We start from the raw sequence: 27,461 nt of genomic DNA, 5'->3' as shown, positions 1-27,461 counted from the left end.
CCGGGGAGCGGCGAGCAGCGGCCCGCTCCCCGCCTTGCTGCTGCCTGCGCGCAGCCCCCGCCCGCGCTTACCCGCCCCCGCTTGCCTCTGACCAGCGAGAGCTGCAGCACTGCGCTTGCTGCGCGAGCGGTCTCCTCCTGCCCCGGTAAACGGGCTCCGACATGCACCTGCCATGGGAGATTAAGAAAGGGAGGCGCTTTACTGCATTAATTGAGCAGCAGAGCAGGGGTTCCATTTGATTTCCCTCTCTGGTAAATACACTGCTAGCTTTGTCACTTTTCACTCGCTTCACCTGATGGACCCCAAAAAGAAAACGAATGTTTGTATGACATGTGCTATAAAGATAATTGTGGTTTTTGGAGTCATTTTTACAGTAACACCACTCTGCTCCAGACTTAAAAAGAAAGCAGAACAAGCACCAAACCACACTCTTTGCTCAAAGGCAGCCTGCTAAAAGTGTGCTTTGGACTGGAAATACACTGACTATCATCTCTCAATTTGGCTTCCAGAATGTGCAAGTATCACAGTATCAAGATGCTCCTAATAAGGGAAGYAGGGAATTCTTCATAGCTGAGTAAGTTATACAGGTGCATGAAACAAAATAGCATTTTTTTTTTATTCTTGTAATTGAGACATCACAATTCTTTTTCTAGTACAAAAATGGATCAAACCGTAACAAAATACTAAAGAGCTACACAGAACATAGTATGATTATATCTCCTGCAGCAGCTTCTTTCCTAATCCTCTTCCAAATCCTCACATACAAGGATAAATTATTGCAATCCTGACATTAGGATTACTCCTGAGGTAAAGCATAAGCTATAATCTTCATGAAGCTGGCGGCCTCTCAGAATTATGGCTGAGCATCTGAGCATATCCATGTTGCAGGCACCCACTGGGGCTCATCCTGTGCACGATGGACTGCTGATAGCAGCTGTGCAGATGCTTCTTGTAAATCATCATTCACAATCACTTGATCAAAGAACTGACCAAACTGGGCTTCCATTTTCTTAGCTGAATCTTCCATCTCCTGTAAGTCTTCTTCCTGCAAGAGACAGACCAAATCTATTGAACTTGACTGTTGTGTACAGAACCAGTCTGCATGGCATCTGCAGAACCCCTTGGGCTATAATAATCAAGAGGCGAATAGATAGTGCAGTGCAAGTTATTTCCATTTACAATTGCTATCACCAGTGAAGTAGGCATGCTACAGTCAATTCTGAGCTTCTGAACACAGCTGACTRTCACATCTTTCCCAATGACCTATCTTATGTCTCAGTATGCTCCAGTATATTTTTCATTTGCTCCCAAAGATGGCTTTACTGACCAGTGCCAACAGAGGATATTATGGACTGCAAACAAATCCAGTTTGTAACACTTGTGCTCTTATTCTGCATTTTAGTTTATCCACAGATTTCCAACATTCACATCCGTCTTAGCAATTATGATTCATTTCCATCTAAAGTATGGACCGAGGTCTCTGGAATTATAAGAGGCTAAACTTGATCATGATTTTCATGGAAGCCATGGTGACAAATGCACTAGACACATTGTAAATGCAACATAAAGACTTCCTATAAGAATTTGAGTTTGTTTATAGAACTCACTATAGAATTGCCATCAATACTGTCATTAAGCATAACTGAAGTAATATAGATTAACTACTTATAACTACTAGAAAAATTAAATCATTGAATGGAACACATTCCATATATTTTAATGCAAACAGTAAATGCATATGTTGACTCAAATCTTGTCACAAGACAGTTAATTAAAGCAAACATTTACAGAACAGCCTCTTCAAGGTCATTTTGAAGCTAATGCTTCAATCCCCTAGGTATGAATTATAACCCTTCCACTCCAAAGCAAATCTGGAGGAAAAAAAAACAGAACAAAAACATGCAGATCTATTTGTGAAGACACAATAAAAGAATGCATTATGCTCTAATGACAAATTCCCCATATAATCAGCTGTTTCTTTCATCTCCAAATCTCACCTTGAATTTCATATTTACATAATAATCTGTAATGATCCTCGCATTTTTACGAGACTGCCTCATGCAGCTTATACTGGATGGCTTGATGAATATAATGTAGGGCTTTAATTCATGAGTCCGGGCTACTTGGATGCCCTGCAAATTAAGAGTTAAAAGAAGTTAAAGCATTTCAAGTGTATTCATCCCAGTTTTATTCCCATAAAAAAAGCAAATTGTTTACAAAGTACTGTTATCTCCAGACCTAGCAGTAATCTTATTCAGGAACACCTGCTTTAAGATGACCTCACTAATAATCCCTGGGCCAGACATTATTAAGCACCTGTACCATACTGATCACTTAATTCTGCATAGTAACCTTATCAGGAGATGCTTTTAACTGTCATTGTAGTATATATTTTTTTCCCTCTAAGACCAGATTCAAAAAATAATCTATTATTAATAAGCATCATAAGCTAAAGTGAAAACAAGACAAATCAGAGCAATTAACACTATTCCAGTAGCTCAAGAATGTACAGAGGATTATTTTTCCTTCCAGGAGATGCCAATTGCAGATTCCCTGCTCTTTTGCGACTCACCTGTGGTTCTAAATCTACTACGCAGATCTTCCCTTCATCAAGGACTGTTCGCACTGCATCAACACTGGTACCATACAGGTACCCTCTGTACTCCCCGTATTCCAGCATTCTGCAGTAGCCGTGAGGGAGGAGAAGGAAAATGAAAGAGCACTTGAGTCTCAAAAAGGTTCCGTTTAAAGGTGAAATCTGCAAATGTAATCTCCGTGATCAAGACTGAATGATCATAAAACATAATGAACATTGAACAACTTCCGCATTCCCTCTTCCCCACTACAATGAGCACAGGCAGGACTGTTAGTGTCAATCTGGACATCCCAAGAGCATGCATTTTTACCCGTCTTGCTGTGATAAATTATGTGTTCAGAGGTGGCAATTCTGGTCAATCTCAAGACCACTATAAGAAAACTTCAATTGTATTACTTATAGTGACAAAACACTTGTCATTTATATAGTACTAATTTCACAATCAAAAGATCTCAACACACTGCACAGCTCAAGGAGTGTAGCTTCTAGTGCTGAGCTGGTCTGTTTTAGTAGAAGGATTACTGAAGCATAGAGGGGAGCAGTCACATTTGAAAATTTGACCCTTGCAGCTCAGGTGCTTACATGGAGATATCATCACTCCAGAGATCCCACACTGAAGATGTACGTATGAGACAGGTCTGATTCACTGTTCAGTTTTAGAAAGCAGTCCAGTTTCCAGAAAGATTAAACTTACAACTTAAAAAAAAATCACATCAGATGAGCTCAGGACTTGGAGACCCCACTTTAATTTTAGAGAACCTTGTTTGCGACTGCACAAACACAATTTCTGAAGCTATAGCCTCAAATAATTTGATGAAAATTTACACCAGACATAGCAATTATGAAGAGAGGAGCCCAAACCTGGAGCCTAAGGACAAAACTATCTTCCCATGTTAAGTGACAGGAGTAATCCCCATGTTAAATGMCAAGAGTGGAATCTGTCTCTGCTAATTACCTGTGGGTGTACACCATGTTTTCAAAAGTTTCCTTTGATACATAGTGATACTCACGACCATTCATTTCATAGCTCTTCTGAACACGAGTGGTGTCTGGAGAGAAAAAAAACAAACAAACAACCAAAAATCCACACCAACAAAAACCACAACTGCAAGTAAACATTTGTAATTTAATAAATGAAAATGAAACAGCTTTTCATGAAGGAATATAAATCAGTATCTTCATAAGTAATAAAATGAGCTGCTTCCATTTGTTAGTCCAGAGCAAAAGCCTTGTCTACTCTATTGGTTGCCCAGGGGCAAGTCCTTGAAAATTAGTAAGCACATCCATACTTCTTGGGATGGAAGGAGAAGTGATTTAATCCAAATACTTTTGACTCAAACCAATCAGGAATTGCTTCAGACCTGCTTGCAGAACTGTTTCTTCCTCCTCTGAGGTAAATTTGATTCAAGTTCATTCTGAAACATTCCACAAATGTTTCCACACTTACACTTTCCCCATATTTGGTATCTTAAGCATAATGAAATGCCTAAATTTTCAACCAACTTCAGATTCATACATTTCCTGTTTGGTTATCCAAATCACAAGTACCAAATAAGCCCAGGCAGAGACAGTTTCTGTGATTAAGTCAGAAATTAAGTTGCATAAATCTCAGTCAAGACAAGAAAGCTAATAAGGAAAGCTGCAAAGCCTACCAAGCATAAACTTCTATTGCCTTCATTATCATATCTGATCAGTTAAACACTACAAATTTATCCTTATAATATCCCTAAGAAGCATTCCTTTTTCAGAGCTGAGAAGAAACAAACAACAGGATTAGGCAAAAACATGCAGATAATCTACTGCTACATAAAGCTCAAGCTAAAGCTCCTGAAACCCATAAAATACCTTTGTCTGATTTGCCAAAGTAAGGAGAATGATAGTACTTTAAATCAAGCCTTATAAAAGCAAATGATTCTACCCTGCAGTAGAGCTGAAAACCATCTATGCRGCTACGATGAATATCCAAGAGCAAGAGGGAGGTCCCTGACATTTCCTCATCACTGATGTCGGGGGAAGGTGGGGAAGGGAAGAACATTACATACGAGGTACAGCACTCTGGAACTGTTGCAGGTTACTTGTAATAAGCCTTCGCCTTAGCTCGTTCACTCCAACTCCTGCAGGACCTGCATTGTTGGAAAAACAACTAATATTACTGACAGAGACACTTTACATGTGCACTCCCAATTTTCCAACACATGCCAACACAAATAAATTGTAAATATTATAAACTTGTGATTTTAGTCAACAGACAAGCGATGACCTATCACCAGAATAAGAGTCAGATTGCTACTTCTGCTGTTGGATTCCTCAGCAGCAAGTAATCACTCTATAGCTTGATCCTGTGAACTCAGAGCACAAGAAGATCCCTAAAAAAATTTACCAGAAGTGATTGAAGCATCTTGATGAATCAGGACACAAATCACTTCCCAGCAACACAGTCATTCCCAGGAGGCAACTCAGCAACACCATTATAAAAGAAAAAAATTAGTATCCAATACTTCCAGACTTAGCAAGGACACAAATTTTCTTTTACCTGGTTTGCTTTACTAGGAACATGGAACTGTTTCTGCAGAAGAAAGAGCTTCCTTTCAGTCACTAAAATTAAAGACTAGAGAGCCTCACTTCATGCAATATTCACTATAGCAAACATTATTCAAGGCATCTTTAGCTTTCCCTCATGCCTATGAGGAGGTTTTCTAGTTTGGATTTTTGAAGCATTCCTCTTCCCACTGTGAAATCCATATATTTTTTGCAGTGGTTGTAGAAATGCCTTCATGTAATGCTTTTTTTCTAATGAGTTACAAATGCTATCACTTTTTTGTATCAGCCCCAGCTGAGTACAAAACTGAACCATTTCCCCAATAAAATGCATTTTCATCCAGCATCCATAACTCTATGGTTTCTTGTAAAGACTTTTTTTTTTGCTTAAGATAATGAATGTTTCTTTAAAAAGATGACAATATACACATTAGACTTTATAAAACCAACAACCTGCTCAAATCACAAAGAATCATTCTTGAATTGCTGCTTTGAGAGCTACCCGCACAGTCCTCAGCCACCACCTGTTGCAATCATCTGCAGAAAGTCTCAATGGATCAGACCATGACTGACTGCTTCCTCCCCTCTGTTACAGGTTGAGAGATTTGCATGAGAAAGTAATTACAACTTACCCACTAGTACAATTAGTCTGTTCCGGTCTGCTGGGTGCCGCTGGTACCTAACCACCTCCTCATATGGAGCTGCAAGAGTGCTGTAAGAACTGCTGGAGCACTGAGCATAACATGACTGCTGGTTGGTCCGGGATTTCCTGCGACACAGGCGCATACTTCTACGGAAACCAGCTGTAAGGGACAAAGGCACCAATACTGAAAACTACACCTGAAAGGCAGGCAACTTGTTTAGTCTTGATTGTCTCTTCTTAAGTTACACAAAAATACACTGTGATTGTGAGCTTTTTGCAAGGTGAAAGTTAATTTCATTGCTGTGCTTGGTATGTCAGTTTGGTAGAGCCCTTCAGAATTAAAAGACAGCTAAGGAAGAGGTTTAGAAGTAAAACCACAGGTCTTATTGAAAATCACCCCAAAGCTAGGCCAGAATTAATGACCGAAACAAGATCCCCCAAACAAGCCTGAGGAAAGGTTTCTGGCTATAAAAAGCACTGCTAGGATTGGATTGAAGGTGTACCTGGGCCACTCTGCTGAAACAAGTCTGGAACATCCACTCCAGCCTCTGAAACTAATCCAAACATTTTAAAGACCATTATGGTTTAGTAACAGGGACAAGTCTGTTACTTCACCTTGCCATCATAATTATTCTCAATACATGAAAGACAAGGGGACAACATTATGCCCTAAGAAAGCTAATCCTGCAGTAAGGGAAGCCTGACAGTCAGTCAAGTTAAAATGGTGGTGGCAAGGTCTCAGTAGAAACTTAACAGGGAGAAACTTAACTTCACATGGGGAGAACAAGTATTAGTAGGAGGCAAGTGACGACTTGAAGTCTGGAAAATGGTAGCTAGAATTCAGTTCAGTAAGATTTTACATGAGGTAAAGACTAGAGAATCTGATTCAGCTGCAGACAAGCATTTTATCTAGGTCAAGCCCCAACTATCTTAGCTCTTAGTCACTACATACCAATAAAGACTCGCTGACCAGATTCACCAAATTCTTCCTCCTCTAGAATAAGAAGAACAAATACCCATGAATAAAAAAAAATTATGGTGATAACTGAAGAGCTAGATAGCTAACTTGATTATCTCTGATCCCACATGGAAAAAAAAGAAAAAAGAAAAAGATATACCATTTCAGTAAACATAATCAAGTACTAAATGACATAATATTCAAATGACATCTCATATTTCTATAAGAAAAAAATAAGCTTAGAAAGTTCTGGTATTTTCTAAAGCAGATCTGAAACTTGACATTGTTTTGAAATACTTATAGTGCAGAAAGAACTCCACAAAATTTATCATTTCAGGTGAAATCTAGTTGACAAGGATTCTTTAATTATAATATTAAAATAACCAATAATCAAGTAGCTCAAAAATCCCCCCAAAAACAAGTTTAGAATAACCATACAACTCAACTTCTGCCCAAAGGTGTGCTTGGAAAATGTAACAGGCATCTGCTCAAATCTTTAAGGCAGAATAAAGACCTGATTTTTTTTTTTTTTTTAAATAGTCTTTGGATCAGGGATATCCCTGCCCCAATATTCCAGTCTAATCAGTTTCCTCCAATTCTTTTTCTTGTCCCTATTCTCATGCTTATTCTTGTGATAGCTTAATCATCCAGGTTAGCCTTCTAAATCTCTATACGAATCTTTTAAAACAACATTTCTTCTACCAGAATCAAAAATATCAGTTCCCCAAGAGATCAATGCTCTAACAGCTTGGAGACAATTTTATAAAGGTGATTTGAAAACAAATAACAAAAAAAAAAAGTGATGGCAGCAGTGTTTAGATCTCTTTGGAAAGGACTCCTTATTTTCCCCTACTGACTCACATGGCTATCCACAAGCTGTGCATCTTGCCCCCTTTATTTAGGCCTCACTAAACCAAGAATAAGATAGGGAACATGTTCTTGCTTTGGAACAATTATTGCATTTAAAGATATGCCTACATTACATTCACTTGCAAAGCATGAAACATATCATCTTTTAACACTGTTTGATTGACAGTTCTCATAACCACCCAAGTATCAAAACAAAGTTAGATGCTTAAAGTTAGATCTTATTCTTCTTCCATGTCTATACACTCTTCACTACTTTTAACTTTTTAAGAGACAGTTCTCTTCCTACTTTTCTGTATGCACTAACAACTTGTGTATGACTGTAGGATGAAACAAATTGACACAGAACTGCTCAATCAGGGAAAAGTTCAGAGTGTTGTTCAACTAAGATACGCTGATATCATTTTTATCTTCATTTCTTTTGAGCTGCCATTCAGTTCTCTTTCTGAGCATTTCTGCTCTGTTCTGCAGTAAAGAATGCAGCAGGGAATCCTACAATGAACCGGCAATTCAGCTATCTAGTATCATAAGGGGCATATTGTTCCTGGTAACCCAATAAGCCAGAAAAATGCTAATAGATTACTGTTTAAATCTAAAGACAACAATGGGGAGAAAAAAGTTAGTGTTACCTTCTTTAAGCTCCTCTGCATGTTCAGATAGAGRCAGACATAAAACAATTAGTTTTGAGGAAACAGTCTGCATAGAACTAAACAAAAAACAACCAGCATGGTCCAATACATTAAAGAAGTTTAGGAAACAGATACTGCAGGCTTTGAAGACAAAATATGCCTGATGAAACCTGGAGCATGAATACTCAGTTCCCAAAGAGAGACAGCTACAGCATCTAGGTCAGGATTGTACTTGCAAAATACATAACATAGATGTTCAGCGACTTGTTAAGGTAGGGTGAAATGCACAATAGAAACAATATTTGCATTTTTATTCCTTTGTCTGGATACAACAGAGGTGACTCAGCAGTGAGTACTGAATAGGATTACAGGAGTAACTCTTAAATGAAGTTACCCCAAGTGTCCTAGCCAGAAAACAAGAGACAGCCTTGTAGACCTGCTGGTTCTATTTTGTAAGCTTTGGGCATTGAGAATCAACCACCTGTGATAGGCAGAGATGATCCTACTGGCAAGCAGGAACTTTGTGAAGAAAAAAAACAGTAGGAAATAAAGTGGAATGATATTTTCCCCACAAGGTCGGCAATTATCACAAACAAGAAGTTTAGGGGTCTTGGAAGTCTTAATTTTAGAAGACTGGGTTTCGCAGAACTCTGAATATGTTGGATACACATGGCTGCCCCCTGAAAAAACAGCTTTAAAAAACAAAACACTGATTGGTTGCATGTCTTATACATTATGCATTTGGTTTATAAAAATATTTTTGCTTCTTGTATGCCAACCATGCACCCAGTCAAGACTAAAAAAACTTTCCTCTCTACCATATCAACAGTTCCTACAGGCCCTGGGGGTTCAGGCCTTCCAGGACATTAAGGTAATCCAATTATCCTTCCCGACATCAGTGCAGTCCCTGCTGCCACAGCCTGCACAGGCATACCCGATTAGGATTTGATAAACCAATCTGTTACTGATACACAAGCAGAAACACTCACACTTACATTGCCTCTGTGGGATAACAGGACAAAAACCTTACTACAAAGGCAATCAGAGAGCAAGAGACTTAAGTCAACACGGTTTTACAGAATGGCTTTTCATGCCTGAATGGCGTTCTAGTTTTCGTCATTTGTCTGTAAGCCGCTTGCTTGTGTAGGGACACCCTTCCAGCAGCAAAATAGCAGCAAGGAATTTGGAATTAGGTCAGAGGAACTTACCAGACTCAAGTGTTTCTTCATCTTTTTAGTAATCCAGATAGCAAAAATAATAAAATTTAAAATTTAATTCTTTTCCTGCTATAGAATTTTGGCATCAGAAATTAATTTTCCAGCTCCTATCAGTCTCTCCCACACACTTTCCCCACTTCCTTCTACACTGTGGTGGTCAAAGCACTGCTTGCCATGCTTGAATCAACTGTCTAGTCTCTCTCCACACAGTCTTTTTTCTGGAAATCTGTTCAGAAACTGAAAATTCTTGTTCCGATAACAATACATGCAGAAATAAAGTGAGCTGGCATAGGAACCAGGAGATGCTGCGCTGTAAACAGTCTGTTCATTTGTGTGGCAGCAAATCCACAGCACTTACTTGTGTGTGAGGCACACACCTACCCCCTCCCCACAACAGGAGCTCAGAGCAGGCTTGGATCTGGGCCTCCAGCTAAAAGATCAAGAGTAAAGTACGTAAGGGCAAGGGACTTCGGCCATTACAGCTAAAGTCCAAAACCTGAATCAATCAGGCTGGATCTCATCTGGAGGAACACTGTTAAGCGTGGTCATTCATTTCAGCAGAATACTTCACTATAACCAGTCATTCACTGTACAACAGAACTGCAAACTGTTGATTATAACACACTGATATAGTACGAGATTTTCAGGGTATAAAAACATGGAATTTTCTACAGTTAAGGTCACTAGGAGACTAACTCTCTATCTGGGAAAGAGAAACAGGTTTTGACTAGCTACTACCTTGAAGCAAACAGAATAATCTCTAATGAAGTCAGTTACCTGTTTCCACACACTTCTCATCAATCTGCATGTCATCCTCTGTAGATCAGCACAAGGAGAGAGCAAGGAAAAGAAAAAAACGAGTCACCTGAATTCAGAAAATACTGTGTTGGGGGGAACTTTACAGATATTACATGACTGAAATCAGACATCAGAAAAAAAATGCTTTGAAACTCAAATCAGTTGTAGACATCTAAGAGTTTCACCACTGTAACACTAACTTACTGATGCTCTTTCTTCAGTGAGCAAAGAGTTCTTAAACTAATGCTCTGAAGGGCTTGTGGCTGAGAGCCAAATACATCTAATTTGAATTCCCCTTTTGAAATAAAAAAAGGTTTAACTTGGCTGTCACTCTGTTTAGCCTGCAGATATCTATTAAGTATCATCATGACAGAAYAGTTTAGCTCCCTCCCTCCTCCCCTTTAACCTTTGTAAATGTGCATCATTCCAGTATGCTTCATTCAAAGAAAGGGTTTTGTTTAGTTGATGTTATTATTTTTTAGTTTTAACAAGGGGAAAAAATGAGAGAGATTGATTCAGCTCCCTCTCCATCCCCAGACCACATCATCTCACATCCCTGAAATGCAATGTCACAGGTTTGGGCAATATTGTGGGCTTATATTACACTGTTTATTTGTTCTGTTCTTCTATGTCCCTTCAGCCAGGCCCAGAGGGAGCTGTTTTCCAAGTGCAGGGGTATGCAATCTGTCAACCAGATCTAGTTCCAGTCTCAAACTCCTTCAATCCTAAGTATCTGCCAAAAGTTATCCTTTAAAGAAGTACTCTGAGAGCTGCTCGGGTCAGCTGCTGAAGAGAGGAGAGAACGAGGAAAAAGCAGTCTTTTCTTTTTCCAAGCAATCCATCCAAATTCTCAATTCCCTACCAAACAGTGCATAGCCAAAGTTACCACTTCAAGAAAATTTCAAGTGAACAAAAAAACCTTGGTTTCAGTCACGCTAAGCGCACAAAATGCCAAAAACTTGGCAAATACACGCAAAAGAAATCTGAACAGACTTACTTCCGGCAGCTATTAAAAAAGCCTAATAAAACCATATACCATATTCTGCTAAACAGATTCTAGGTACAGAAATTCAGCGTAGCCGCAACGCCACCTCCTACCTTCTTCCACAGCGCTTACTGCGCACAGCATATCCATTGAAGCAGTTAAAAAACAAGAAAATTAATGGTGAAAGAGAGCACCAGCTCTGAGAAAGAAGCAAAGCAATCAGTGTGAGAAGAATCCTGGGCAATGAAACACAGGAACCTAATCTGGGAGTTTCCACAACAGAAGAATGAATTTTATGTTAATATAAAGAACCATAGAAAAAAGGGTGAGGGAGAAAAAACAGGAAAAAAGTATTCCTTGTCTGTGAAATAATTACATGTTTACAGCAAGCTAAATTATAGTTGGCAGAGCAAAATGGTTTTTTGATTATCACCACAAAAACTAAAAGGCAGTAGCTCATCTTAGACCTCAGGAAGAAAAGTTGCATCTTTCTCCCAACAGTTCCAGTGACACAGAAGCCATTAACAAGCCATCCAAAAATGGGAATATCTTGATTAAGAACATTTTTTAAAGACTTACAAAGTGAAGGGGCACAATTTGAGTGAATGAAATGCTGTAGTTAACACATTGCATGACACTTCCCAGTACAGAACTTTTATCTGTGTCCCTAAAAATTTATCAGGCTAGTCCCATTGTCACCTCAGACTTTTTCACACTCATTAGCTATATCTGAGGCCCAATTCTGTGGGCACAGAGAGCTCCTGGTTATTACATACTGTTAGAGAATATCAAACTGAAGCTGTCTAGAATTAATCGTTTAGCATAACTTGCTTAGCATTAGTAGCTAAATTTGCTGAAGCCTTAGGCCTCAAGCTGTGAATTTTTACCTAGATAAGTAAAAGTGGGCCCCTGAGCTGGTTTCAAGCTGGAGAGATAAAGAAGTTACATGGACAGCAGGAGTAGCAGACCTTGAAGATAAGAAAAGAAGCAGCCTGTCTAGAGACAATGAAGGGACTCAGTGAAGAAGGGGAAGACCCCAGACCTAACTATTACTATTAGTCCAAACTATCGCTTAAGGGGTGGGGAATTTAGATTGTAAGGGTATAATTGCCCAGGGATTTCTTTGTTCGGGGTCCCTCTTCAGAGGCACCCAGCTTGAGCTGTAATTACCACACGTGTATCATTAAATTTTATTTCTCTCCAATCTGGCTTCGAAATTCTGCCTCAGCAGGAACCTAGGGTTGGACCCTGTTAGGGTGGCCGGCAAGCCTAATAATTTTCCATAACACATACTTTAGAAGAAGGTGAATTCACAGCTGCTGTCACAGTTGCATCCTAAGTACACTGGAGACAACGACCACCATCAGTCCTCCAGGTGCCAATACTATTAAGTATTTATTTCCATGGAAATACATAACACTCCTGAGGTTACAATACAGCTCCAGGAACAATGCCTTTTAAACTGAATTGTATGAGCTTAGATTTCAGCATTCTTAGCAAYGGAGACAAGACCTTTCCTCCTTACTCCACCATCCAAATAACTTTTCACTCACATATTGCAGATTTGAGGCAGAGGTGGGGCTGGGAAGGCTGAGACCACCAGAATTCTCGCTGCTTCCTGCACAGAAAGGAATTTATTGCAGTTAATAAAGGAACAAGTCAGTTTAACTGGAGCATAATGGCTTTGTGGATTCACTTACACATAAGATGAAATTAGTGCTGAGCTGAATGAAGACACCAAAACCAGAAACATTACCAATGTTTTAGCCCACTGTGAAGTGCTGAAGGAAATCCAGCATTTTGTTAGAACCATTTGAAGGCAGTTTCCACATTAGCAGCCCAGAAATATTTTAATTTAGGTTAATATACAAGGACAGGTTCATTAACCATACTGTGGTACATGCTCTCAGAATCAGAATAGAGTACAACTGCTATACGTAGTAGTTCTGCCTCTGTTACTACACAGGACCTTTTGCTTACAGCCTCAGTCACAACCTAGCTTACTTTCAATTTTCATTATACAAGCTACAACTAGGTTTATGTACAGTATAAATTACAGCTTCTATCTACAACTGCGTGGCCTTACACTTTGAGTGTAACACACGTGGGGCRTATGGTTAGAAGATTAAACTGAGAAGTGTGCTACAGCAATATAGTTACTCTGTTTCTGAGAGCATCCTATCTAAAAATAAATGGATATTTATGCAGAAAATAAGCAAGAAATCCTTGTTTTTCCTCAAAAATTCTATTTTTTCTTTTCCCCCTTTTTCCTCTCCTTTAACCTGTCAGCTCAGCTTTGACCAAAGAAAAAAAGTCATTCATGCCTCACAGGATACCTTTAAAAATATTATTCATAGGTACAGCTATGCCCTTATACCATACATTTAGTATCCCACACTCGTCTTTATATTTTATTCTAAATTACAGATGATGGTTTTAAGCAGTCAAGGCCCTTAATTTCCACCCAACTTTCAGCTGCTACACTCCACTAGACACCTTAGCAGCTAGCATAGATACTAGGCAACCACTGTGAACCTTTTAGACACCAATTTGAGATGATACAGATGCTTTTAAAAGCCTGTTCTCACATAGGAACTCTTAAGGAAAGGAAAGCAAGAAGCTGGAAAACAGAAAAAGAAAAGACGACTGCCAGCTGCTCTGAATCATACTACTATAACTGGTACAAATTTTAGCAGCAAAATTTGAGTAACTGGCTTATTTTTGGATTTGAAATCAGAAACATTAAGACTTCTTTACCTTTTAAGAAGATGATTTGAGGGTATAAGTCCAGCACAGGCACAGAGATCTGAAACTCTCCTGGCCTGCCACCAAAAAGCATCGTTCTGGTCCACAATCTGGAGTATTTCACCTTTCTTAAAAGGCAAACCTGCATCAGCACATGGTATGGCAGGATCTTGCAAGGGCCAGTAGTCTGCCATTGCTCGCATGTATAACTGGCAAGAAATACACAAGAATAAGCAGAAGCTTTCTTTAGAACAGACACAGTACCAGCTTCATAATCACAGCGCCCAGTACAGCTACTACTTAAGTCAATTCACAAAGTCAAGTTTTGAAAACAAGATCAAGCCCCAAATCCTATCTATTCATTATGGAAAAAATTAGAAGTCTTGTACACTGTGGAGAAAAAAAAAACAACAAAAAAACAACCTTCAACCTATGGATGACTCTAAAGATGCCTTTATTATCTTAATACACCTATATTTCAGTTTATTATCTTTACTGCTTCAGCAACAGAGTATTGATGTCAACTGAGAGGTAGTAGCAAAGGCAAGACATGCTTTAAGGACTGCAGTGAACTTCTAAGCAACAGCAAACTTCTGAACAAACTGCCCATTAGAGGTTATTGGATTAACTGCGTGCAGTAGCAGTCTCAAAGAATGAATCTTACTGTTGTTTGGTTACTGACAGGCCGATCAGAAACCGGAATTAATTTGAACATAACTGTCCCCTCAGACAGGGCCTAAATGAAAGAAAAAAACAAACAAACTATAACATAACTAGTATTCAACACAAATAACTAAGCACAAGCATAACACAGCATGGCTTTGAGATTATTATAATAATCTCAAATTATATAATTACAATATCTGTATTACAAAACTGATTCAACTTAAGCAGACTCATCCAGTATATGACATTACTGTGTTCTTCCAAAAGAACACGCAAAGAAATTTCAAAATCTTGCTAAGCATTTCTAGTTCAATGAAATCCACGGTGCATTATAAATATACGTAATTTCAGCATTCATCCAGACCAAACTTTTCTACTGAAGTCTAATTTAAATTAGCAGCAGGTCTGGTAAGATAAGTGATGCAAAAGGGGAGGGAAATAATATTAAGTATTTAAAAATTAAGAATTCCAGTGGAGTCTGTATTTCTCATACCTAGAAGTAAGTACAGCCAGGGAAATAACACTTAGAAAGACTTGATACTGATTACATATAGCAATACCTTACTGACTGGCACTAACTTCACAGTGAGGAACCCTGAAAGACTGTTGGCAAAATGGCAAATAAGTAACAGGGACAGTTTAATAGAGATTTCCTCATGCGAAAAAGGCAGGTAGCTTACAAATTCATTACTTTACTCTGCTTTAGTGCATTTTGTAATGCAGGACTTGTATAGCGCCTTTCCACTACTTTCTTGTGGAAGACAAACTGAGTGCAATGTCCAAGAAAATTATGGATAAGCAAAGTCTGAATGAATTAAGATTTTCCACAGAAGCTGAAGGTGGAAAGGCCACAGTGAAGTTCATTTCTGTCCAGGACAGGGTTTAAATTCAATTCTTGTTTCATACATGCCTTGTATCTTTAGGCTTAAATGTGCACAAGACTTATTCTGTTTTGCTGTGGATAAAGTTCACATGAAAGCAGCTATCTGAATTTTCTATTAAAAAAAAAAGTTCCCTTTCCATCTAAAACTTCAATATCTCTTTTTTTTTGGGGGGGGGGGAGGGAGGGAGAAGGAAGGGGTGTAAAAACAACACACTATTATTTCTAAGGTACAAAGTAGAAAAAAATCCAATACCAGAATATTAATAACTTGCTCTGGCTCAAGTCCCTCAACAGGAACTCCATTTACTTCCACTAATTTGTCTCCAGCATACAGCAACCCTAACAAGGATGAAAGCAGCAGCATTATCACAGCATGAATGATACTATGAGAGGAGAAGAGAGGAAGAAAATCCACACCCAGCAACCATGTGATACACCACAAGTGCACAGTTGTACCACAAGTTTGGAAGTCAGCTTTAAAAGTTCCATATATCAAACCTGCATTTCAGAAAAGCATTTCAGATTTAAGCTATACTGCTCCTGGATAGGGCTATAGATTTCTGCGGGTCACAAGAACTTCATGTGCTTCAGTTTTCTTATTCCTTCCTGCCTCCTTCATATAGCACCTTTACAATTTATTAATACTTTGCCCTAACAGTAGCAGAAACATTTTAATATAGCTCCATTTCTGAAAGCCATTTCCGAATCTATTCCAGCTGAACCCACAATACCAAAAAGCCATGAGATTTAGAACTAGACCCTTAAAGACTCCTTATTGCTCAGATGCAGTGGGAGGGCTTGGAACTCCCCTCTAGTCTTTACAAAGTCTTCACAGTGTTGTTTAGCTTTGCTGGACAATAAACACTATCACATTTTCCTTCAACTTAAAGTAGTAATCAAACTAAGAACTTACTCAGCTATTGCATACATACTGATTTTTCTTCTGTAGACAGAGGCCAGAAAATGCTGAAACTATTTTGCAATTACTACTGTTCAATTTTACTTTTGATGCTTTACTTTTTAGTTATTCCACATTTCCCAAAAAACATGGAACACTCAGTTCTAGGATGACAAAGAAGTAACATTTCCAAGGAAGCTCCCTGAAGATTGCTTAGCAATTAATGCCAAAGTGTTCAGTAGACTAGTGCCAAAAAGTATTCTGATATATTCCTCAGAGCCCACTTTTGTCCTACAGAATCAGATGGCTGACATTTTCCATTTCTCCATTAGGGAATGAACTACTAGTCCTCATACTACATTTTAGTTTTGGATATTACTGATCAACCTCAGGCCAGATTTTTATAGGTGTTGGTGTCAAGAATACCTAATAAAAAAATTGCCTTTGTACCTCAACACTCACTCTCTCAAACACAGCACATTCAAGTGAAAATTAATGAAACTGGAATCAAAGTCACTGCAATGTATCACTGCTCACACAGTGCTGTCCAATATACACATCTCTGCTCTATGAAGGAAGACTAATCATAGAAGCAAATCTATTAATTTCGAATATCTTATTTCAAGTTTTTTTTTGTATTACCTTATTTCAAATGATACATACCACTTTTGTCTGCTAGTCCACCATGGATCACGCGGGCAACTGTTATGTCACCTGTTATCTCATGGCGTTTAATGGTGGCACCCTGTCAAATAAAAATAAAAAAGCACACTTTGATCACTGAAGAAACCCTCTAAGTTTCCTTTCAAGACACAAGGCTGATGTCTTTCGCAATGACACAGGTATTGAAAGATACTACTTTCTTAAAACTGCACAAATCTAGCAGTAATGCATCATTAGTAGTACTATTGGCATTGTACCAAGTCCTTCAACATCTCCAACTCCTATCATACTAAAATAACCTCAAGTGACTGATTGTAACAAATCTTTCCCATCTTAAATACTACACCCATCCTTTCCTAAAGGAGACTAATTAAACCATACAATGTTTTCAGCTTGTAAGGCCAAATGTTTTCTAAAGAATCTTTCAGTGTCCCTCCTCCTTTCCTTCCTCATTATTTTGTCCAAGGGAATAACTCAGTCATATTTGCATTTTCATACTCTGAGATAAAAACATCTGCCAAATGTTCAAAACCTGACTGGACAAGGCTCTGAGAGCAACCTGCTCTAGTTGTCCCTGCATTGAGCCCCTCCAGGGGTCCCTTCCAGCCTCAGCCATTCTGCAATTCTCTGATTCTATAAAAGCTGGACAAGAATGCACACAGCCTCTATGACATTCCTGGAAAGAAACCAATATGCATGTGACATAATATTCAATACTTGCATAAGTAGAAATAATTTGACAGACATCAGAAAGCTCCCTAACCAGAGGCTGCTTGTTTTTCACTAAGCAGACAATCCGCATAGCTTCCTCATTCTCAGGTATGTTGTCTGGCAGTGGTGGGAGAGTTGGTTCAAAATCTTTCTGGGCCACAGTATCATGAGCAGATAACAAGGCCTGTTACAAACAAAAGAAAAGCAAACAAATAAACCCACAAGCAAAGATCATACAATAAAACAGCTTTAAATAGTGACCAGTCAGGAAACAGAGCTTAGACTAAGTTTCTGCATGGACATAGATCCCTTTCACACATTGAAATTTTCTTTATTGTTCTTTCCACCTAGGAATTCAAACTGCAAAATAAAGTTTAAAAAACAGGTCCTCTCTCTGCTTCCCCTAGAAAACTTACAAAAGAAGAARCATCCCTATTTGGAGCTCTAGTGCAAGAATGCAGGTTTTACAACAACAAGTGTTATTTTTACACATCACTATTCTGCCTCAGCTGCTTAGAGTTTGTTTTAACTCTGTGAGAAACATCTCTGTCAAACATAGCCTTTAAACAAAATGCAGCCCACTGCAAGCGCTTCAGATATACAGCCACATCTGAATTCACAGCTAGATTAGTTCATGACAAGAGGAAACTAAGCCTCTTCTGGCTCCTTCGCCAATTCCTGCGAACAGCTGGCCATCTGTTCCATTCCTACTGCAGACTATGGGAAAACTCTTTCTTTCTTTAAGCAGGACTTGCCTTTAGGTGTGGAGCTCTCAGAAGTCGCCTTAGCTCTTTGATTTCTCCGGATTGGGGGGCTTCATGCAGTAACTCCACCACCTAATAAATGTAAGGGAGAAAGCATAGAGACTGGTTCTGCCTGACAATTAATTATTTTAAAGAGAGCTTTATACTGAATTTAGAGGAATATGGTATGGTAAGATTTAAGTCTTCTCCCCCCCCCCACCCCTGTAAGTCTAAGATGGTTGCTCTAGAATTGGACAGTACCACAATCAACAGCCAGCATTATTATTATTATTATTATTTTTTTTTTTTTTATTAAGTTCAGGCAGAGGATGTACCAGTACCAGCTAGGATCAGGCTAGCACTAGCAATCCAATAGATCCGTTTCACAGTGTGGACATGCTCTAAATTAATTCTTTTCCCCTATGCTGCAATCATTTTCATCACTAGTGTAAGTTTCTCCACCTAGTCATTAACTCTCACTAATTCAGTAATTTAATAATTAATCAGCTATTATGATCACACTGCTTTATGGTATCCATAACACTGAACCACATTTAAATGGGAAGAAATATAAGGCCTGTGGTTAAAGCAAAAAAAGTTATGCATTCATTACATTGGTCAGGACTCATGTAGCCTCGTGATAACAGCAGTACGTATTTCTCATTCCTCTCTGAACATGACAATAGTTGTCAACTAGTTTGACAAACGTGTGTGTAGAGAGGTTCTTTCAAGTTTATGTAGCATACTCGTGTCTGAGAGAGAAAATAAATACAAGAACATTCTTATCTGCAATTAAGCTGACTAATTTTGTGTTAATCAGTAAACCAATCCATTGTGTATATACAATCTTACCTCGTGATTCAACACACATGCCTGCACCGTGATGGGAACTGGTCTTTTTCCAAGAAAGTGATGGAGGCACTCATAGATCTATTGCATACCATGACAGACAAGACATAATACAATRATGATATGCTCTGGTCACATGACTATATATACACAACACACGAAGGACAACGTTGTATTTCCAGGAATTTCTCAGTACAACTAGAGCTAGAGAGCTTGTGCTATCAATCTTAAATGTCAAATGCATCTGGCATTGAGCCTGTAATTCATTGTCCTTCCATATCACCATCCAGCTAGCCAGTTACACTGTAGTTTTTAATTTTCCAATCGGAAAAGTTGATTACACAGGGCAGTGGTCCAATAGTGTCAATTCTCTGATTTGTGGTTTGCTTCCTTCCCCTAACTGCAGGTCCTATTAACAAAGTAAACTTAAAACAAAATATATTGTTATATTTAAAGGGTGACCTTAGGGATATTCTTATCCATTGAAAATTTTTCTTTAAAATTTAAGGATTTTACAAAAAACAACAAAAAAAACCTTTTCAGAGGAAAATAGAATCCATAGAGAGACAGTCCTTTGAGGAGAAGGACACTGTCCTGCTTAACAGAGAAACACCAACCAGAACTGTTCTATACTAACATACAACCTTCAGCTACAACATCAGATCAACGTGGTCAACACCAAAAGATTTAATTTCAAACATTCCATCCAAAAAAAATCCAATACATAACCATACAGAAGTTTAACAAGGGAGCAGACAGCTGAATAGTGCTGTGTTCAGCTTATGTCTTGACCCTCCTCCTCCTCCCCTGCCCCCATCTTAATACAGAGGTGTAAGGAGAAAGAGCTTTAATTTCTAGGACTTTATGAAAGAGAATATACTTTTCCCCACCTTAAGCAGAAGTGTTTTTGTTCATCTTGGCTGCTGCTATTAGCCCTGATACTAAAATCATTAGCAGTTTGTGGAAATGAACACTTACTGTCCTAACATGGCAAAAATGAGGTAACTAGATGTTTTCTAAGAAGTCTTTTTCTTCGCAGCTAAAAATGGCTTTACCTTTAGGAGTGCTTGCAGCCAGCGAGATCTGAGCAGGTCATATAACATGCCAACGCCATTGACATCTCTTTTACAGAGCAAACTCAGTTCTTGTAGCACTAGAGTCAGAACATGAAATAAAACTGAGCTCAAGAAACAGAAAAGTGCAACGCATTTCAGTACAAACAGAAGATGGACTAAAGCCAACCAGTGACCCAGACCTTGAGAAAAGCAACTTGATTCAGTTTATACTTTCAAGAAATATACATTGTTTCCTGTCAGCTCTGCTTTAAAATGTCTCCTGCAGTCAACCCTTGCATGAGAGCTTTCTTTTGTTTTGTTATTAATCAGCAGGATTAGGTCAATGCAAGTAGTTTTCCACAGACCAAGAGAAAAACACTCAGGGAATCCCCCAAACAGTTCGGGTTCAAGCTCACACCTCCTGTTGAGAAGCAGTGCATTTGAACAATTGCCTTGTTCATTTTAGAGGCATCTCTTCTGAATGACCCACTGTTTGGACCAGAGACTGTCTTCCTCCACTCTTGAGTGCATCAGACATCTTGGAGTATCACTAAAAAAAATGCACATTCCCACCAAATATATACAATGCTATCAGACACCCAGAACACCTCCCAGGAAAGGGGAAGAGTTGTTCTTACTATCAGAAACAGTACTTGTTCTATTAGGTACAATACCACCCCCAATCTAGACTGCCCCCAATCTATTAGGAACAAAAGCAAAAAAAGCCAGTGTCTTTCTGAAATTTCAAAGAAGTACAGTGATGACAAATAGATTAGATATGTTGAACACAGTCAGGTGCCTATGTGCAAACTGAATTTTTGTATGTGCATGGCATTTACTTTCATCTCAGAAGTGACAACAGATTGTTTCTGGTATCTGGTGCTCTGCCCAAGCAATGCAGCGTTTATGACAGCACTAATGCACCACCATACCAAATGCTATGAGTTAGATTTATTCTGATTTTTAAAGAGACCTTGAGAGTTAGATACCTGACTTCCATTGAAAGTCAGAAGACAGGAGACTCAACTCTTGTGCATTTTGGTAAGTCACAAACTGTCTTTTTGCTTTTCAGTACTAAAGTAATCATACAATATGACTGTAAGTTGAGACTTTTCTCTATATTTAATTTTCACAACATAAAAATTGGCATGTTTTTTTAAAACCACAGCTCATCCAGCAGGCCCAAAGTAACTGAATCCCCTCTACTACAGACTCAATATAATCAGCTGCTATCATCCAGTCGCAGTTAACTTGAACATGGCAACCACTCCTTCTCCTTTACTTGCATCTCTTGAGCACATTTTCTATACCTGTTGATGTTTACTATTTTCCTATACCAGCTCTAGGCCTTTATATCAACACTCACAGGTGCTCTTATCTTCCAATTTAGTTTCACTGAGATTACTTTCTTTATGCATGAGTTTATACAGGTACTTCCTTGTAGATGGGCCTTTTGCCTCAATCACTAGGCAGAATTATTGAGTAACCAAACTGTGAAAGCCTGAAAATGTAGCCCATTATCAAAGGAATCCTTTATTTTCTGGAAAGCAGACATCTAAGCACTTGTGAAAACAATAATAAAGATCCTTAAACTCAATGAACCCTGGTTTGCTCCAACTTGTCTCAAGACAGATTGCGAGCACCAGAAGGAAACGCCACCAAAAACTCAAGAATTTAAAAGGACTTTTGCACAGGAACTTCCTAGTGTCAAATAAAAAATTATTTTTGGTAGAGACACTTAAGATCTTTTCCTCATTACTGGCTGCCTTTTTTTGAGACAGCTTGTATAAACTGATCATCTCCAGCAATGCCATCCCTACAGCAAACTGGGCTGAAATAAGCCAAGAAGTTCCTTAGAGGCACAGACTTTCCAACTACAGAGAATCATTTCCTTAAGCAAAAAACCTCTTGCAGTTAATCAGTAACTCCCAATACAGTTGCTGAGACCATTGGCTTTATAAGCCAGAAATAAATGCCAGGTATTCTTTTCTGACCTGATCAAAATTAACTGCATACCACCACTATGCATCAAGAATCATTCCTACTTTCAAGTAGCAATGCTTCTAAACATGGTCATTTCTGCTGTGACTCAACAGAAGAATAATTATGCAGATGAAAAAATAGAACTTGTTGCCAGCTCTCCTTCACTTGGAAAACATATGCAAGAGTTGCGAGTACCATTATCTTGGCTGCAGACTGTTGGCACTTCCATCTTTTCCTTCATTCAAGGAGATTCCATTCGCTTCTCCGAATACAACATTCACACCAAGCAAGTTTCACAGAGGTAGATGCTGAACTAGGGAGGAGAGTATATTCATATTGCAGTGCTGTCTGGTATTTTAGATTGATAAGAAAGTAGAACAAAACAGAATGGGGGGGGGGGGACGACAATCAGATATTTGAAGGGAACAACAGGTTGCAAGCATAAATTAGGGACATGAACCACACTTGAAATTCAATTACCCACCAGCATCCAAAGGCCAGACCAACCTCAACTACAACATGCCTTTATTTCCTTACAGAATTTTTATTAGTTTACTTCATTAAGCCTTCTAAAATAACAAGCTATTTCGTACATCATCCGTTTCCTAGCTTAAGTGCACTATCATGAAAAGATATCAGTTTTTTCAAGGACTTAAGCTTATTTTGCACAAACATAGCTTGGAAAAAGAATCATTTTCAGTAACAATTTATGCTTAGATCCCCTTGTTATTGACAAAGAATATTAAAATGAAAAGATTGAGAGTTTCTAGTGGATTTACATTGAGCAAGGGCATGATTTTGCAAGGAAGGGGTCCCTGTTTCTATCATTATTTAAGGTCTCTGAAGGGTTTGTTCCACAGAGCTTTAATATTTTCATCTGCATTTCCTCACAGTGAATAATAAAACTTACCTCTCTGGTATCATCTCTCTCATGTATTTATAGTTGGCTGCTAGTCTTAGAGATAGTCAAAGAACTTATTTTGAAATTTTAAAAACCTCCTAAACCATCTTTCAATATAAAAAGGAAAATTATACTACATTATGATTCATATTTTGTATTTTAAAATAGAAATTGTTTGAAAAGTAAAGCAGGAAACACACAGATTAATTAATCTGTATCCAAGCCACCCTGAACTTCTTGCATGGAAGAAAGTTTTGGAAGGCTTATTCATATAACTTTCCTCTCTCCCTCAAACTTCTATGACAACCTATCACCCAACTATAACATTTTCTTTGACTGAAAATGAAGGGAGTTTGCCAGTCTGTTTCTTATAATACACAATGCAGTACAAAATTGTGTTAGAGAATTCTCAAGACTGTTCTTTTAGACTTGCAAACAGGTATGGGAACTATGCAGGGAGCACCGTATTCATTTTCTCTCATTTACTGCAGACCTGTGCTGTCTCATTTCTCCAGGCTCATGAGAGAAGCCTGGAGAAATTTATTCACTAAAGAATCAGGAATCCAGATGTGAGAGATCTGAAGCAATCCAGCATCTTTCTTGCATCCTAGTTGATCCAACTTCAAATCACATTTGATACAAGTTTCAAGATATTGTCATGATTGCCATTATTGTAAGATTATTCATGAAAAGCTAAATATTTAAACTGATCACTCAAGAGCAGATTTAGAGTATGAATTAAAGAACTGTAATACCAGATATTTGCGCATCCTGGCCAAAACTGATCATCAGTGTGACAGTACACGCACAGTGAAAGCCTTACCAGATTCTGTTAAATATAAAGCTTTATCCTCTGGATTATTAAAGCAAAAAGGCAGCCCTTTTCCTCCCGATTGTTCTGTGGACAGGGGGGAGAAGTACAAGCAGGATGCATTATCTTGATCTGCTTATAAAAGCAGAAGGTATTACTGTCACTTTTACTGCACTTAATACCTATTTTTAGAACATGCTTCCTCTCTTTTGTTGAATCATAACACTATCCTCAAAAGGCAGCTGAGATAAGAGAGAAATTCAGAAGTCATGAGATTATAGCTCAAACATTTTATTGCTGAGTATCTCTAATTCATCACAAGTTATCTCTACAGAATCCTCAATTATATAGGTTATATAAATTCTAATCCGAAGATTGCTTTTAAAATTGATTTCTTCTTTCAGAGTACCAAAATATAGTTTGATCCTCTCCCAATAACTAATGCAACCTATTTCAGTGATAGATTATATTGCATCATCATCTTTCCATTGAGAACAACTATTTTTCACATTATATGAATGTAAAATTGAATCCTTTCACCACACCCCCACTGGGGGCTTTGAACACTACTGCAAGTATTTCATCTGTTTTAATATTCCGAGTTCTGTTCCTTTAAGGGTTTGCCTTCCCCTTTGTTAAGCTGAGTTGATCTGCCTAATGATGGATTTAACAAAGGAGGCCATATAGATCTAGGCATGAATTCTTGTTTCTTAAATGCTGAAGACATTAGGAGGAGTAGTGCAGAAATTTTTATTGTAGGATGGTATAGACAAGGAGGGAGGAAGCCCTATGTTACAAAACACATTCAAGACAGGGGAACTCCTTGTTTTCACTGAATATCAGTCATACTGAAACATAAATAACCCTAAGATTATGGGGTATCTTGGCTTGGCTGACCCCTCCCTCCTTTCCGGAAACAGAGTTTGTAGCTACAAATTCAGTTGCAGAAGCATTTATAAAAAGTTGCTATGCAATCTGCGAGTTATGTCCTAAAAGGAAACTGTTCTGAGAGCATACCCTGTAATTGCATCTGAGAAACCTAATTTCTTAATGATAATTCTAAAGCTCTCTAGCTTTTCTAAATATGTTTTTTTCTTTTTTTTCCAAGAGTTAAAGATGGGCCCTACCAACATCTGTCATTACCATGTGTGATAGCTGTTTGTTTTGTTTTTCCTTTAAATAGCCCATGCAGACACCCAACAGCATACTCCTGAACAAGGCTCAGGGATTCAAAATCCCGATTACAGTTTTGTGGTAAAGACTGCGTGAAGACAAATGAAAGGAGCAATCCAAGCACTTTGGATGTGCTACAAAAGAGTCAACTCCCATTCTAGGTTATATTTGGCATACTGAAAGCCCACATTAAAAGAAAAAAAAAACACCCACATGCATCCTTCTCACAGAAAAACAAATTTTTAATTTTTGAAAATAAATAAAATGAATAAAAATCCTGTCATAATGTAGAGGGGCTCTCTGGGATAACCCTCCCCCACCCCCAAACCAAAGTTATTTGGCCAATTCATATCCAAAAAAATATTCTGGTTGATAACCRAGGTCAACTTTCCTTATTGCTATGTATCTGTAACTGAATGTATGATTTTGTAGAAGCTGGTGTGCTCAGATACAGCATATACAACTTTTTTCTGTAAAGATATTCTGGCACTCAGAAGGCTCTCGAAGCATTGTACGTACAAGGACTTCCCATTCAACAATGTCCAGGTCCCCCTCTGGCATAAAACTCAAGCTGCGTCAGCTCTAGATCTGTCTTTTCCTATGATTTGACCAATTTAGCTTTGCTGAATCAGACCGTGTGCCCTTTTAAGCAGGGTGGGAGCCTGCAAACACATACAGGGAAATGTATGAAAGATAAGAAATGTTTCTGGAAGTTTTTCAGTAGAGGTAGTCAAAAGAAAGTTTGAAAAAACCCTGAACCTCAAAACAGATTTGATGAATACTGAAAACTGAATCTTTTTCCTCATGATTACTGGAGTGAAATTGCTGTAGTTTTAAGAGCTGCTTTGTACAAATACTGTTGTCAACCAAACTCACATGTCACCACACTGGCAATTACCATTGCTTGTATTCTCTCACAAAACCCAGAAGTTTAAACGAAGGGGGGAAAAAAATAGAGAAGAAGAAAAAATAAAATAAAAAAAATGAAAATCTTTTTCCCATACTGGCTTGGGAATACCTTATACAAAGTCATTTAGCTATCAGGAACTAGATCATGTTTATGATTATTTCTTAACTAGAATAAATCTTGCATAGCAGATTGACTCGGAATGGGAAAAACAACTAAACCAAGCCAAGCAAGTTACCCTACAACTGCTAAAGGAAGAATATTCTACAATTTTCTACTGAGTAGTCATTTCATTTTTAAATACATGGCTGAGAGTCATCCTGCAAATAAAGAAAATCAGTAACGTTTACAGAGATGCTAAAACACTTCCTGATGTTGTTATCCTTTTAAGATACTTAACAGATTTTTTCCACGGAGCCTGGTAGCTCCTGGTAACACTACTACTTCCACAGAGAACAGATGTAGGATTGACTTCAGTGTGTTTAGGAGTGTTTTAGACAGACACATTCTTGAACACTGACGTCAGAATTAAAAAAAAAAAAGATTGGGAAAGCCACTAAATGCTGATTGTCAACCTTTGGACGAAACCCTCAGTTACAGATATCAGATCAGCTACGGTCAGTAAATAAAAAAGTTAATTTTTCCATCCTTTGCTACCTTTTAACTGTAGAGTTTATGCTCACACTGACAGAATCATTAAACCTCAAAATCTGTCAAGTTTTTTTTTTTTTTTTTTTTTTTTTTTTTAATAACACCACCACCACCACAAACAGCTCACCTCATTTGTAAGAAGTGGTTGTCTCATATTTTCATACAATGAAAGGAAAGCAGCTTCCAACTGTGAATTCTGGTTTCAGCAGCTGTCACTTGCAATAAATGATGAATAAGTCATTTCCAGAAGAGGGGAAGAAAAATCGCATTCCTCTGTACATTTCTGTAGAAAAAGATCTACCAAACTGCACGCTTGACAGGAAGAGTCAGAGTCTAAACAAGCAAAATTACTCCTGTGCCTTATCTATGCAAACTGTAAGACCACAGCTCAGGGCCTCCTCATCCCAGGGATCCTAGTAAATTAGATAGAAGTTCTTACTAAAAGGCTTACCTGACTCATCTCCCAGCCAGTGTAAGGTCCTTCCGTTCACATCTATTACACACAAATGCAGATGCTCATCAGTAGCAGACATTTAGCTTTGCCTGTCCATGGGGACAGAGCTGGAGAGTCATGCTGAGTCTGCCAGGTTT

The 27,461-nt window shown here is 38.3% G+C and overlaps 1 protein-coding gene across 1 annotated transcript; it reads right to left on the bottom strand.

Annotated features, from left to right (window-relative positions):
- Positions 1-595: 595 nt before the first annotated feature.
- MPP4 (membrane palmitoylated protein 4) lies at positions 596-27,322 on the bottom strand. Its single transcript, XM_026088279.1, has 17 exons — positions 26,998-27,322; positions 22,623-22,740; positions 20,445-20,542; positions 19,393-19,470; positions 18,553-18,633; positions 17,850-17,981; positions 17,087-17,168; positions 15,779-15,864; positions 14,641-14,712; positions 13,989-14,185; positions 12,785-12,849; positions 5,767-5,937; positions 4,639-4,719; positions 3,552-3,645; positions 2,573-2,681; positions 1,998-2,132; positions 596-1,045 (listed from the first exon to the last, which is right to left on the bottom strand). Exons 2-17 carry the CDS (start codon positions 22,666-22,668, stop codon positions 854-856), a joined length of 1,719 nt encoding a protein of 572 aa, XP_025944064.1. The 5' UTR covers positions 22,669-22,740; positions 26,998-27,322; the 3' UTR covers positions 596-853.
- Positions 27,323-27,461: the final 139 nt, after the last annotated feature.

The sequence above is a fragment of the Apteryx rowi genome, unplaced genomic scaffold (assembly GCF_003343035.1).
Source record: "Apteryx rowi isolate R43461 unplaced genomic scaffold, aptRow1 scaffold_12, whole genome shotgun sequence".
NCBI classification, from domain to species: domain Eukaryota; kingdom Metazoa; phylum Chordata; class Aves; order Apterygiformes; family Apterygidae; genus Apteryx; species Apteryx rowi.
The sequence above is the reverse complement of the archived record's forward strand: the minus strand, read 5'-3'. Positions and strand labels throughout refer to the sequence as shown.

Coding starts and splice junctions, on each gene's coding strand:
- MPP4 (XM_026088279.1), bottom strand. CDS start 22,668: ATGAAGGAAAAGATGGAAGTGCCAACAGTCTGCAGCCAAGATAATG. Junction 14,713..15,778: donor AGCAAGTTATTAATATTCTG/GTATTGGATTTT, acceptor TCTTTCATTTAG/GCCCTGTCTGAGGGGACAGT. Junction 4,720..5,766: donor CAGACTAATTGTACTAGTGG/GTAAGTTGTAAT, acceptor CCAACAATGCAG/GTCCTGCAGGAGTTGGAGTG.